The following is a 14141-nucleotide window of genomic DNA, read 5'->3' on the forward strand; positions in this document are numbered from 1 at the left end:
ATTGCAGATCAAGCTTGCGTTTTTCATTATAGCCAATGAAAACTTAATTACTTCCTCCAGCAACCCACTCCGTTTCAAAGCAATGATAAACTTAAAAAAAAAAAAAAAAAAAAAAAAAAGATTAGTTGGCGAGCAAGATACAATTCTGAACAAAAGCACACTCCTTCCATAGAGGTATTTCCCTTCATGGGATGACCACCACCTGCATTTCTCATGCTTTACAAAACTGGTCAGTAGTTCACTCAATAAAGCATGGGGACAGGATAGTAACATCATCTCCATCCCCTCTTGTGAAGGGATGAGCAATATGCTGTCTTGCTTTTGAACCAAAAAAAAAAAAAAAAAAAAAAAACACAAAACCACAACATTAAAGGAAGAGCAAAACAACAGAACAAACCTGACCCTAACGTTTCCTTGGTATGGTCTGGCCCACTCCTGTTTTGCACACTTTGCAAATACCACCACTTAGGAAAGTTAATTTCTCCAGACAGTACATGGAGGCAAGGGCCATTTTATACACTCTGGACAACAGCCCAGGAATCACATATTCCAAAAAGGCATTAAAATATTAGTTTCCTTTTCATATAGATACTCAAAACAGATCTCGCCAAGTTTTCTGAATACAAATCCCTGAAATACCATTGGGAGACAATGAGCTGTCAAAATGACTGAATTTCTAGTTTTTGTAGCAGACGATGGAAGAAAGCTTTGCACATTTTAAAAGACAAAACAGAAAAAAAAGAGAATTTGGACAAATGTTAAATCCCCTAAGTTAGTTACAAATAAATAAAACTCCTCCGTTTTAGATAAACATCCACTTTTCAAATTAATTTTTTTAGATTAAAACTTAAATGCCAAATTCCCCTCCAATACTTATTTTTGCCACCTAGATTTCTTAAGAACAAAACAACCTAACAGCATCCCATTAAGCTATAGAGAAGTCTTCAGCAAAATCCTACGTTTTTGTTGTTTCAGAAAAAAAAAAACCTCATCTTACTCACTCAAATTCATTCAGCTCAATACAGACGTGGTATAGAACTTATAACAACCCTAATCAGCTTTGCAGTTTCCCTAAACCAGATTCTTCCCCACCCTCCTTCTGAAATACTGTCTCAGACTCCAAGCTTAAAAAGAAATATATTTAAGAAAGGAATACAGATCATTCCTTTCTAGTTATTTTTTCAATTTTCTGTTACTCAGAAGACTACAGTTTCTGGAGAACAGCTCAATTCTGTGCAATTACTTTTACATCAATAAACACATTTGCATTATTTTTTGTTTTCTATTGTGTGGCAGAACAAGGTTTAGAACAGGCAATTTAATACAATAACACCTGAAGTCTTAAGTAACTGATAGGAAAAACCTTATATGAAAGGAGTATAACTCACTGCCCACTACTCTGTTAAGTTTTAGCAGTTTACATTACTTTCCCATGGGATTTTTTCAGTCATTTATAGTTCATTGCTTCATATGGCTATAGAATCCCTGCTGTGTTAAAAAATGCCAAGTAAAATTATATCTCATTCACTGCTTTATGCTATACCTTCTTTTGTTCAGATCCAATTAGTGAAAGCTTGTTCTTCATTTATCATACTTTTAGCTGATTACATTAGGCATTATAATAGTTCTCTAGCTTTCCTTGACAATGTTTGCACCATCAGTGTTACATTTATGGTTGAGGAGGCTCTTTCATCTTGACCCTCTATTCCAATCAGTTCAGGGGGAAAAGTACATATGATTACTCTTCTTCAAATGAAACTTCTCTGCTTGTTTTCTCATATAAAAAATAATTCCACCAGATGTTTTAATTAAAAAAAAAAATCTGAATTTCCTGGTCCTTACCCGCTTTACCTATTCAAGTGTAAAGAATTAGTGTTTTGAAAGTTGAACACTAAAATTAAAAATCCAACAAAACTCAGCATTTCAAACAGTATACAATCTTTTTTTCTCTGCTTTCCCCAAAATAAGAGATGCAATAAAAGAGAACTAGCACTATTTTCAAGAATCTGAAAGCATCCATTATGACCTATTTTTTTCAAAATATTCAGTAATATTTTGAAAATAAACACATGAGCAACTGTAATGCTCTATGGGGGTCTCAGCAGCCATTTTGCCAGGCTGTTTTTCCCAACCACCACAATTATTTTTACTTCAGGACAGTTGTTAAAGCAGCAGCTTCTCTTCCGCAGCACAAATAACTGTAGACAACCTCTTTTCAACAGTTCACACACCCTCCCACCTCCACAAAACCAAATGCAATTCAATCCCATTTAATACCATGTCCAGCTGTTTGTAAATCTGCATTAATACAGAGGCATCCAAAAGACTCTGAAGTCCCACACTTCCTTTTAAGTTTTGTTAATGTTCTCTTCTCTATCACCACAACAATTTTCACCTATAAAAATCTGTCAGACCTTTGGTCATTTTTTAAATTAATAGCACAAAACAGTATATTTTGTTCTTTGTATTTTCCCTCTTCAGGTAAGCTTTATTCGGTTCTTGGCAGGTTGTTCCATTTTTGCCACATTCCCAGTTTATAACAGTCCTCTCTGCTGCTTCCTCCTCGTAACAGCAAAGTTTTAATTCCTTGAAATGAAAATTCCTTTGTGCTCTTATAGCCTAGTTACTAGTTTTATCGATTAATGGTAAGTATGTCCAAACTGATATTGCTCTAACAGCATACTCAAGATATTTGCCATGGTGCTGAACAGAAACTGGAAGAACAACAGAAAGCAGTTTCATGGAAAGTTTGTATGTATCTTGTTTTTCCTAGCTCCATGGGGACAGAGGTTCCTTTGGCAGGTTGCATCAGCTCCCAAGTATGACTTCAGAGCATTTGAGATTTTGCTACGACTGGTACAACCAAGAAGGATGCTGTTGGTGAAACCTGGACAGAATTATGGACAACTATTGTTGGTTACTTTATGGTAAGTAACAGAGTCAAAGAATTTGGCCTGTGGGCTCATCTACCAAGGTCATCCAAACTGGCAATCACATGCATCACTGCAATGGGCCAGGTCATCCCCACAATGAATAACTGGAAGTATCCAAGTCCTTAAAACAGACAATATTAACTAAACTATTTCCCAGTGCAAGCACACAAGGTAGTGACTGAAGGATTTATGGTAAACACAGACAACATGTACAATTAAACCCAAAAAACTAGCTTAGACTTAATACCACTACCTTAAGTACAGCGAATAGTTTTTCAAGCAGCCTTCCTCTCATTTTCCTTTAAATATCTGGAGCTTCTTCAATGCACACAGCTAATGCTTAACCTTGTACAAGGTTTGGTCAGTCTTTAGGTAACAATCCAAAGAGCTAAGCAGACACTACATCAGCCTTAGAGCATTTGTTAGAGCCTCATCTCTTGTCTGTAAATTCAAAATGTCAGCATCCCCTTTAACACACTAAATGTTATCTTTATAACATGAGTATATGAACTGTCATGAGTATATTAATGCATTTCTGAGATATCAGCTTGGACTTTCTTGGGAACTATAACAAATTAAAGACCCTACTTGTATTTTAAAACTAAGACAGCACTGTAGATCAAAGCAGTACAGACATATTTTCAATTTCCTTTTTGTAACACACTATTTGTACACCCTTCCTGCTAAGGTCACGAGTTGTACTTTTTCATGCCATTCTTACCCTCTCATTATGTTCTTCAATCTTGGTTCTTACTTACTGCTTTCAGATTTTTTCATAGTCTCCAGTTCATAGTAGAATCCACACAATAAACAGATACACTGGAGAGAAGACCAATTCATTTTCTCAAGTCTATTATGGACTGGTGAAAGAACATGTGGGGGGGGGTTTTAAACAGCTTTTTAAGTCTATTTTCAGGATGAATTCATGCCACTGAACAAGGCTATGCAGTGCTGCTAAATAGTGAATCCATTTATCCTAACAGCATATACCCTATACATAAGATGGAATTCAAGTACCCATCAGCATGCTTCAGTTTTACTAGAGGAATCATAGATCATACAGAGTAGTTTGTATTCATATTCACATAACCCTTGGCTTCGAAAAGAATTAGAATTTATCATGATGTCTGACATCCACCCATTAAGAATTCATTTCACAGCTCATTGAGCACCCACAAGCTACTACATTACCAGTTATGGCTACCAGTTGAAATCCAGACCAAGTGTACTTTCCATTCACCTCAAAGAATGAATTACTTGGCGAAAAAATCCATCAGCAGAGCATTTCAGAAAGTCCCATTTCAGTCCCTTGCTTAGTCTACAGCCTAATCATGTGAACTGAGCTGGTCATGAAGTAAGAGAACCACAAAGGCACTCAACAGCCCAAAACTCCCAAAAGTTCTCACCCTTTACTTAACTCTGAAAACACAAGTTCTAGCTACTTTCAGATTTCATCAACCATGTCTGTTTTTCTAATATTGAGTAACTCGCCACCTATACTCACAAGTCCTGTCCTGCATTTTTTTTCTGGTAGCTTGTCTGAGTAACTTTTTATTAAATCATAATACAGGGTTTTAACTCCCTTCCAGATTTCAACAAACTTTCCTGGGACATGGGGGTACCCTCAGTCATTTCTCCGGTAGCAGTTCCTGCAGGCAAAGAATAATACTATGTTCTCTCTAGTCAACAAGAATATGCAAGTATGAGTACACCTGCTGTTACACCACACAAGCAATTATCCTCCTATTGGTGCCATGAATTACTTCAAATATCTCTAAACTAAAGAAGAGACTACAAAACCTGAAAATGGGCAAGACAGGTACCTTACTCGTCTAGAAAGCCGTTTTACCACCTTCCTGCCACACTGCTGAATACTGAAGACACATGAATATTCTCATCAAATGGAGCAGCACCATTAGGCCTGTTTAACACACCTGGTAGAAGAGGACATTTCTCTGGAAAGCGGAAAGCAATGAAAAAGATTTACCAGGCACAGAAAAAATTTATACTAAGCTCTATACCTTCTTCTAGGATCCACTCTTCATTGCCTTTTTGTGCATATTAGCAGAACAAAATTTAGGTTTCACTGCCACTCTCACACTTGGTGCACGCTTCTACCTGTGTGCATTTATGTCTACCTTAATCCACATAAAGACAAAGGTAACATTTACACAAGCAACACAAAGAAAGAGTTGACAGAAGAAACATGGTAAATACTTGTCCAACCCTTCCCCCACCTTGGTATCTCCATCCACTCACTTCAAGCACATAGAGGAAAAGGACATATACAAAGGTACTTCAGAATTGCCAACATGCCTACCACAATAACCAACAATCCTGCATAACAGCTGCAAGTTTTGCTGAATTACTAAAACCTCATCTACCACTTGAATTTAAGTAGTACTCACAGCATTGGCGTCGACATCACTGTGTATGGCAACTGTTTTAATCCCCATCTTCTTACATGTTTTGATGACCTACCATACAAGAAGTGACAATTACCAATATTTAAAATACCAATAGTTTTAGAATTAAATGTCAAAAAATTAAAAGGTTACATACTTACTCGGCATGCAATCTCTCCTCTGTTGGCAATAAGGAGTTTTTCAAAAGTCTACAGGGAAAAGAACAATAAAAAACTTGAGAAACAAACAGAACACAAGTTTTTCTCCCTCCAGAAACATGCACCAAACAGCTTGTTTTCATATGGACTAGGGGAAGAGAAGGTATTGCCACTGCACCAACCAAACTGTTTATTAGCCTCACAGTCATTAGTTAATTTGAGGAGGGGAAGACAGGTGCCAGAGGAGAGGGAGGAACACTGCAAAACCCCAAGAGGAACTCCTATCGACAGACTAGAACACATTATTTGCTGTATACTCCAGACAAACTCAAGGTGCCCTTGACCAAATTTACTTTTTCAAAGTCAGGGCTGAGCTGGCATCAAATGACCAGTTTAAAAATACTACCACGTGATAACACCGTACAGAAATTAAGTGATAAGAAACCCCTCCAGGTGAGAGCTGCAGCAAGCTCATACAGTAACTTCAGCCAGATCTGCTGAATACCACTGGCTCACCCGACTCAGACAGGTCTTAAACATCCTTAAACAAGCGCAATCATCAGAAGTACAAATACTTTAAGAACACCACAGGAGCTAGCAATTTTTCTCAAGAGCTCTTTTTAGCTGGGGATCTGGTCTAAAAAGGTTACCAACATACTCATACAAACTGTTCCTGAATCTAAATTTCAGCATTATAGATACCTAAAGACTTTTAAGCATACAAAGTTGAGGGGGAATTTAAAAAATACCCCCAAATACTTGGTATTGAAAAGTGTCATGACTCAAATGCTCCATCAACCTAGTTCTTGGTATGCAAAAGCTGTTTTATTAATCAGCTGTGGTCACAGTGCAAGACAAGACTTTCAGTATCAAAACAGTAAGAATATTTGACATTCATTTTTCAATTCAAAGACACAGACTAGACTCAAATCCAGCACAATAAAAATAATTTTAAATCACATATGGCTTTGAAGCAACATTTTTTTATGTCATTTCCACTAATTCAGCTGAAAAGGTGTCACATGAAAGTCTTGACATTACAAAGACAGTTTAAGCTCTTTTCTGCTTTTTTTGTTCACTGCCCCTTCTACTGTCTGTAGTAGTCACTGGTTGAAATCACACAGTTCCTAGCTGAGAGAAACCAAATACCCAACCATATGGCCTAAATATAACTATGCATTTAGAAAAGCAAGGGGATCTTAATTAAGCAAGAACCTTAAAAATGAAATCTTCTGAAAAAAAATCTGTAAAGCCACAGTTCGAGGTACACACTGGTTTTTCCCACTTCCTAACACTGTTTCACTTCTGGTTAATTGCTTCTACATTGGTATATAAGGACAAGCCTGTCAGTCCTGAATTGCTGGCATCCTTACCCTTGAATATTAGTGTATCCTCATTCACATTATTTTTCCAAGCATGTTACTTCAGAGGCCATGCCAAGACAATCTTCCACAAGTAAAGTTCTTCTTGGCTCGTAACTGTAAATTGAGATTGCTACTGCACAAGCCCCAAGATGAGAATTTGCTATTCTCTGCAGGCCTTGAAGGCCCATCTTTTTCCAAACTCCAAAGTTCTTACCCCCATGCCAGATGATCTAACAATCATGCTGCCACTATTACTTTGTTTTGTTTCCACAAACAGCTTTTGGCTAGTCTAGCTCCCAGATGTTTTACCAGGCCCATTACCACCCACACCATGCAAAACATTAACAGTTGTTTCACAATTATAACATGTTCAGGCCAGTATGTAACTTTCCCAAGCTCACAGTGACTTATTCAGCCTTTTGGTATACACTCAAAGTAGTATGCAATCTTGACATGTATCCTGCAAAAGCAACTTCCTGTTCGGTTTAGAAAGAAAAACATGCTATTAAACCAGTGATGGGTTATACCAAGAGAATTGTTAGTAGCAGCACAAGGAAGAGGGCAACTTAAAAACCCAAATGTCAGTATTACAGTAAGATGTCAAAAAGAAAACATGCACCATAGTACTTACCTTTTCATTTGGATCATACACAGATGAATACAGTTTATGTGAAGTTATAAGGCACCATCTTGAACACAGCGTTTCCCACTACAGAAGAAACAGGGAGTTAAGCCTGTTACAGTATGCCATTGAATTAAAAACATATTGTACACTGACACCTTGAGGAAACTTTCATAGCCTTTCATTCCCTCACCAAGTGGATTAAAGCACATAGATAACTGCCCTTCCCCAAGCAAACACCCACAAAGAGTAACCAGAAACAATTCAAAAGCTCTAGATATGAGGTTATTATCCTAGGTACAACTTTTTTTTGTAATAAACTCTCTACTATACCATCTTCTTTCCTTCTTGTTCCAAGAAATACCAACCAAGAAATTCTCAAAAAAGCATGCACACGTGTCTGTACACAGTGGTGATGGGGAGAGGCCTTCACTGCTAGAGAACTGTTGGGCATACAGCAGGTACCAGACTGGGCCCGTACAGAGAGGAAAAGTAGAACGGACTTTAGATGCTAGCTAAGCTCCCAGTCTTCCCTACCACAACCTGCTGACAGCAGTCTGAGGAAAAGAGGTCTTCTCTTAGGCTTCTGCTCTGAACCAACTTTGACAAAGACAGTTCCTATAGTTTAACATTTTTGCACAAAACAGAAATAAGCAGTATACACAATTTCAAAGAAAACACAATAGATGATATCACAGATTTTCAAGTGAATCAAAAAGGAGATTCAGATAGGCATTATTTAAGCAAGTCATTTCACAACATAATGGCAGTTAGGTCGCCATAAACAAAAATAATCATACAGAAAATGATACCACACCAAAGATGCATCAACACAGACAGCTCCAGCAAAGTCACGCTTGATCACCCACTTGGAATCCAAAAGACTGTACAAAGCCTTGATAATAAATATTGTCTAGTAGGAAACATGAAACAGCAGTGACAAGCAACTGCCAGAATTCGGAATCTGTCAATTCTATCTTAAAGAACTGTTTTCAGAAGCTGCAGGAATCTGAGGAAGTAGTAGAAAGTAAAGGCTGTCCTGTGAGAAGACTGGGAAAAAAAGATATGAATATGGACTACATTAGAAAAAATATCAAAAAATAAGGAAGCATATGTTCACATAAAGAGGTTAATTAGAGAATTCAGTTGCACCTTCCACAAGAGTAGTTAACTTAAGATAATTGAAAAATTGATAAAATTTTAAGTTTACCATAAGCTCAGATTCATTTTGAAGTAACAGTGGCTGTCAGTAACTGGAATGTGAACACTTCCGATACAGCCCTCTAGCCTGATCAAGTTTGCAAATACTTCTCATGTTGCATCACAGAAAGCAGAAACCAGCCCGGGATTGGGAAGGCAATCACATCTGTAATGCAGCTGATCTTATAATGTTATAAAGGAAAAACCATGTATTTCAACACAAGTAAAGGAAGCCTTAGAGCAATACCATCTCTTGCTGGCTCCAAACAAGCCTCATGAGCAGAAAGCTACTATAGTTTCACAAATCATTTAGTTGCCAGTCACTAGTGGCAGACATAGCATATACTGTTCCCAGATAATCCAGCTATGCTTAATTCTTCTGGAACAATTCATATATGTTTTATTTTTCTGAAACTAAAAAAAGCAACTGTTCCACCTTGTTTCACATGCTGAGTTCTTTCCCATTCAGTTTTGTTTGCTTGTTTTGGTGGGGGTTTTTGCTTCTTTTCTTTTTCACTTCACTCCCCAAAAATAAAATCCAACCCAACCAGAAACAAAAATCATTTTATATGCTAGAATCAAAACTACTAGAAGTTTCTTTGGGTTTTGGGTGTTTTTTTTTTTTTTTTTGCAGGGGTATATTATTGCTCATCTGAGGGTGTGACAGTACAAGCTATTTCAGACATTAAAGGGATGCAGTTAAGGACAGAATTCTGCAAGCTGCAATCACACCTGCCAGCTGGGCATTATCGCAAGTTTACAGCAGGACTATTACACCTTCAGTGACTGTACTGTGATCTAGATACTGTCAGAGGGAACAAGAAGGATAGCTAGAGAAGCAGCAGTGTACACTTTCCTGCTCCAGAATACACACAGTTAAGTAGATTGAGTCCCTCTCCTCGGAAACACTATTGACAGAAGTGCTTGAGGGACCACAAATAGTCTAAAGAAGGTCATACAGGACACACACAAAAACTCTCCACCAAGTTAATATTATTCATTGGAGAAAGTGCTTGTTAAGGGTCAGTGGGGCTAATCTAAATACTTGCAGTTAGCAGGGAGAAGGGGACAACCAGGCAAGGAAGGAAAATCTTTTGAACTTTCTTGTAAATACCTTTTATACAAAACTAGTTTCAAATGCCCATGAGAAGCCAGAAGAGTTATGCACAGGAGACTGGAAGGAAAGGCTATGATGGGGAAAATTAGCTATCATTAAGCTGTAGAATCTTAGCCATCTTGGGGGAAAAAAAAAAGAGCCCTGTTAAAACTTTTTCTGCAAAAATAATAAAATTACTAAGCAATTAAAAAAACTTGGAAAAACTTTAAACCACACTCAGCTCTCGTTTTACACTACAGAATTGGACAGATTTCACATAAAAATCTTATAATGGCCTAATTATGTACCTATGTTTAAAAACTTAACTGCCTCCCCTCACACACACAAGCAAACCACTTAGAAAGCCAGGTTCAGCCCTGAATTGAATACTTGTTGGGTATTTCCTAAAACAAATCAAGCATATTGCTCAACTCAGATGTGAAATTCCAACTCTAATTCACAGCTTTTAAAAGAAGGGGTTCTGTATGCATCTGTACCAATATGCACTAAGGTTTAAGAGCTTGCTTAATCTAGCACCCACTTCAAGAAAAGTCTCTTTAGAGGTCTGCTCCTAGCCACTATGAGCAATTGAATAACTACTCAAAAACAAACAAGCATTTTGTAAATAATGCACATCTAAGGCCACAAAGGAACACTACTAAATTGCCATCTCCAAATCTACAGCTATGCAGATATCATCACCTACCCCTAGGCTCCCAAACTCCTTCCATACGTAGGTTCATAGGTTCGTTAAGAGCTACATCAAACACCCAAAGACCTCTCAAACCAACAACCCAGCAAAGCCAATCTAACTCTCAAGCTTCGTCCTTAATTGGCTGCCTGCCCCAAACCACACAAGCCCTAGCTATATACCTTACATAGACATTTCCTCAGAACACAGCCCAGAGAGCTCAGCTTGACCTAGAGACTTCCTTGTATCTTGCAAAACTAGGAGAGGGCAGTAGAGTCATCTGGTATAACCTATTTTTGTCACGATTTGTTACTTCCATTTAATAAAACTTTTGACTCTTGAAAGCCCAAGAATGTAGGCTATTCATTTATGAGAACTCAATTCTGGACTTCTGCATTTGGCTTGGAGTTTCCCACATCTTACCAAATTTTTGGAAAACAGATAGTATCAGTGGTGTATTTTGGAAAAGCATCCTCCTTTATCTATTATTAATTGCAAAATAGCCAAACTGAGCTAAAATAGCTGTAACAATTATAAAATAACTTCATAATTAAAAAAAACCCAAAAACTACAGAGTACCTTGTAGAACAGTATGCACACTGCCAATTTGAGACCTCACAGAGAACCTGCCTCCCCTCAGACACCCAGCCCTAGAAAACCTCTTCAGGTGGTTTCAGGACACAGCATACAACAGCAAAACAGAAAATTACCTTGTTATTTAGATATGGCTTATATGTGTGTTTTTAAAGGTTTACATGCCCTCATGGAGGAAGTAAATTTCCCTGCCATACTGGTCAGCTTGTAAATAACTCACTGATACCGAGCTTTACAGGCAGAAAAAGGTCTCACTGTTGAAACAGCGATGCAGAGTTCCAGATTTCAGGCAGGAAAAGCATCATATATCAATATTTGCTGTAAGAAGTCTAGTATAGGAAGGAAAGTGTATTTTAGCATTACTAGAAAATAGAGCAAGCAATACCCCATAGTAACAGCCAGACTAGCACATTCCTTTTCACTAGACAAATTCTACCTCTGCTAAGATTTTTGCCCCTACACTTTCAGAGATTCAGGTGTAAGATACCATGAGAATAACCCCTTTGTCTTTGTGGTGTATCTACTATTAGCCATCAGTATTCCTGAGTAGTTACAAATATGACTAAAATGATTTTTTTTTTCATATTTTGATTACACAGCAAGTGTTCCCAAATCTTTATTTCAACTCATTTGACAACAAAATTTCCTATCTGTGGAACTCTGCTGATGGAGTATGTATAAAGTACATAGGAAGCAGATACCTTAGGTGACTGCAAGACTGTTAACTTACAATACAGTATCGTACAAATCTCATTAATGGGAAGGGAAACATAACACTTCTGTATTTCTTTTCTCTAAGGAAGCACTCTCCCTTCCTTTGTATGCTCAGAGTGCTGAACAGCCAAGCCCTTGTAACTGTAAGCAGATTCTCCTGAAGCCAACTGCAAACACAGCTGTAGTACAAGGTTCTGTAAGGTACACTGCACTTCACAGTTCCTTCCCTCTGACCAGACTGACAAACACTCGCAATTCTAAGAACAGAAAATCTCTTTCATGTCTACCAACATAGCATACGAACTACAAACAAGAAAACAGTCATCCACCTAAGGCTATTTTTTAAGCTCAATCATTCCTATATCCAGGTAGCTTCTCCTCTGTGCCTCTCCCTAAAGCTTGTATTGTGAACCAGGCATGGGAATACAACCAGCTGAGAAGCTACTCACAAGGAGTGGGAAAAATGTGTTCTCAGCCAGATTTCAATCCAGCTTATACAAGATATTCATGCAGCAGTGCTGGCACAAGTTGGAGGGAGACAGGAGCTCAAAAGGAGCAGCCTGTGATCAAGACCTAGCAGCTGCAGAAAGTTGCAACAGTTTCTAATGGCAGCAGCCTTAAGAGGTCCAGTAAGGCTGGCTGGCGCCTGTGAAAGAGATCACAGTACTGTAACAATCAACATAAGTTCAGACAGACAAAATAAATTAAAACACAGAGTGTTTCAGAACAAAAGTGACTTTTTTTACTCAAAGTAGACTTTAATGAGGTCTCAATTTTTTCCTTTCAAAACTACTTTTTGCCCATAGTACACATAGCACAGCTTACCTTGCCTTACAAATTCCAAAAGGCTGCCCCTGGAACCAGAAATCTCTATCTGAATTATGCTTTAAGAGTGCTTGTCAGTACTAAAATCTGTAGTTTACATACTAGAAACAATCACTGAACTCCAGAAGTCTATGGCTACATTCATCTCCAGAGATTGGCAATCATTTGAACTCCCTTCCTTAATGGCAAATGATAGATACCCAACCTTGCTATCCCATCAGCCTGGTACTTCCGTGCTCATGAACAAGGGTGAAAATACTTCCCTGGAATAACAGCATGCTAAAAATAACATCAGAGAAGAGAGCAAGGAGCTCCCACTTTACAGATAACTTGCATGACTTAAAAATGTTGGGTGCACAGATGGCAGAGAAACTTTCCATACATTTAATTCAATGGTTAGAAAACTTACCCACACTGATAAAATCTGTATCAGCAGTTTACTCTTGAAGTCATGATGTACAGTATTTATCACTTTGTTCTACATTATTTTAAACAGTCCAACAGCACACTCAAAAGAGTTTCACGACTGAAGTATCAAAAGCCATGTCTCACCCTCATTCTCTGATTACAGCCTTCTTTCAACATCAGGTTTTCTCACAGCTCCAGAAGTGCAAAGCACTAGAAATTAAATTTTGGTTATATTCTAAGTACAACCAGTTCTGCATAAAACCTAAAAAGAAGTGATAGGCACTAAATTAGAAACACAGCAGTCAAATCCCCAGCTCAGTGTTTCTGCACCTTTCTCGGGTCCTTTCTTGACTCCCACATGAAAGCAGCAAAAGAAATAAAGGACATCTCAGCAGCCACTAGCCCTTGCAAAAATTGTAGGAGTTCCAAGCACACTAAAGTTTGAAGACATCAATTTATTATTTGTCTATGTCAGCAAAACATAGAGGAATCTATGAAAGTAATTTCCATGCAAATTTGTTTTATTAGAGGTTTCCCAATATACTGTTGTCTTGATGGTGACCTTCATACCCAGATATTAAGGGCTAGAAATCACTTCAGTGGCATAACTCATAAGTGCTATTAAGTAGCTATAAAAACATTTTGTTTTACAGAGGTGCCGTTAACGGAACAGTTCCATACTGCATGCACTGGTGCTGTCAGACAACACCCTTGAGATGCCAGAAAGAAGAAAACAAAGTAGGATTTTTACAGGCCTTCTAGAGGTTCCAAAGGACTGACATCAAAGTCTTAGAACTACTTAGTAGGAAGGGCAGAAGCCTTCTACATCTATATACACATAGTCATGGCTACCAAAAATGAAGTCTTCAAACAGGATGAGCCCTCTGTTAATTTGAGGTCATCTCCAATTAAACAACCTTGCTTTTCAAAAAGCTTCTCTTGTGTATACCTTCACAGGAAAATGGGTTTACTACATATGTTGCAGCGGGGATTACTGTAACACACATATATCAAACCAGGAGTCCCGTGGAAAGGAAATATACGTGGACGGACAGATTCTTGGTAGATGTTTCAGAGATGTTTATTTCTCCAGCCGCATGGCCGGGGCTCTGCCGCGGCACTGTCTGTCCC

The 14141-nt window shown here is 38.0% G+C and overlaps 1 protein-coding gene across 2 annotated transcripts in view; it reads right to left on the reverse strand.

Moving 5' to 3' along the window:
* The window catches only part of PCCA (propionyl-CoA carboxylase alpha subunit), a 275875-nt gene that overhangs the window by 260811 nt on the left and 923 nt on the right, over positions 1-14141 (reverse strand). Inside the window, exons 1-4 of one of the 2 annotated variants that reach the window (XM_017733951.1) lie at positions 13155-13175; positions 7492-7569; positions 5500-5547; positions 5342-5410 (exon numbers count right to left, since the gene is read on the reverse strand). In XM_017733951.1, the coding sequence (XP_017589440.1) occupies positions 5342-5410; positions 5500-5547; positions 7492-7569; positions 13155-13160 (201 nt within the window). In that variant the 5' untranslated portion in view covers positions 13161-13175. Of the gene's footprint in view, positions 1-5341; positions 5411-5499; positions 5548-7491; positions 7570-13154; positions 13176-14141 lie in introns of those variants that run through there. The other variant, XM_017733890.1, reaches the window with a different exon arrangement.

This window comes from Corvus brachyrhynchos, unplaced genomic scaffold, assembly GCF_000691975.1.
Source record: "Corvus brachyrhynchos isolate BGI_N302 unplaced genomic scaffold, ASM69197v1 scaffold1120, whole genome shotgun sequence".
NCBI lineage: Eukaryota > Metazoa > Chordata > Aves > Passeriformes > Corvidae > Corvus > Corvus brachyrhynchos.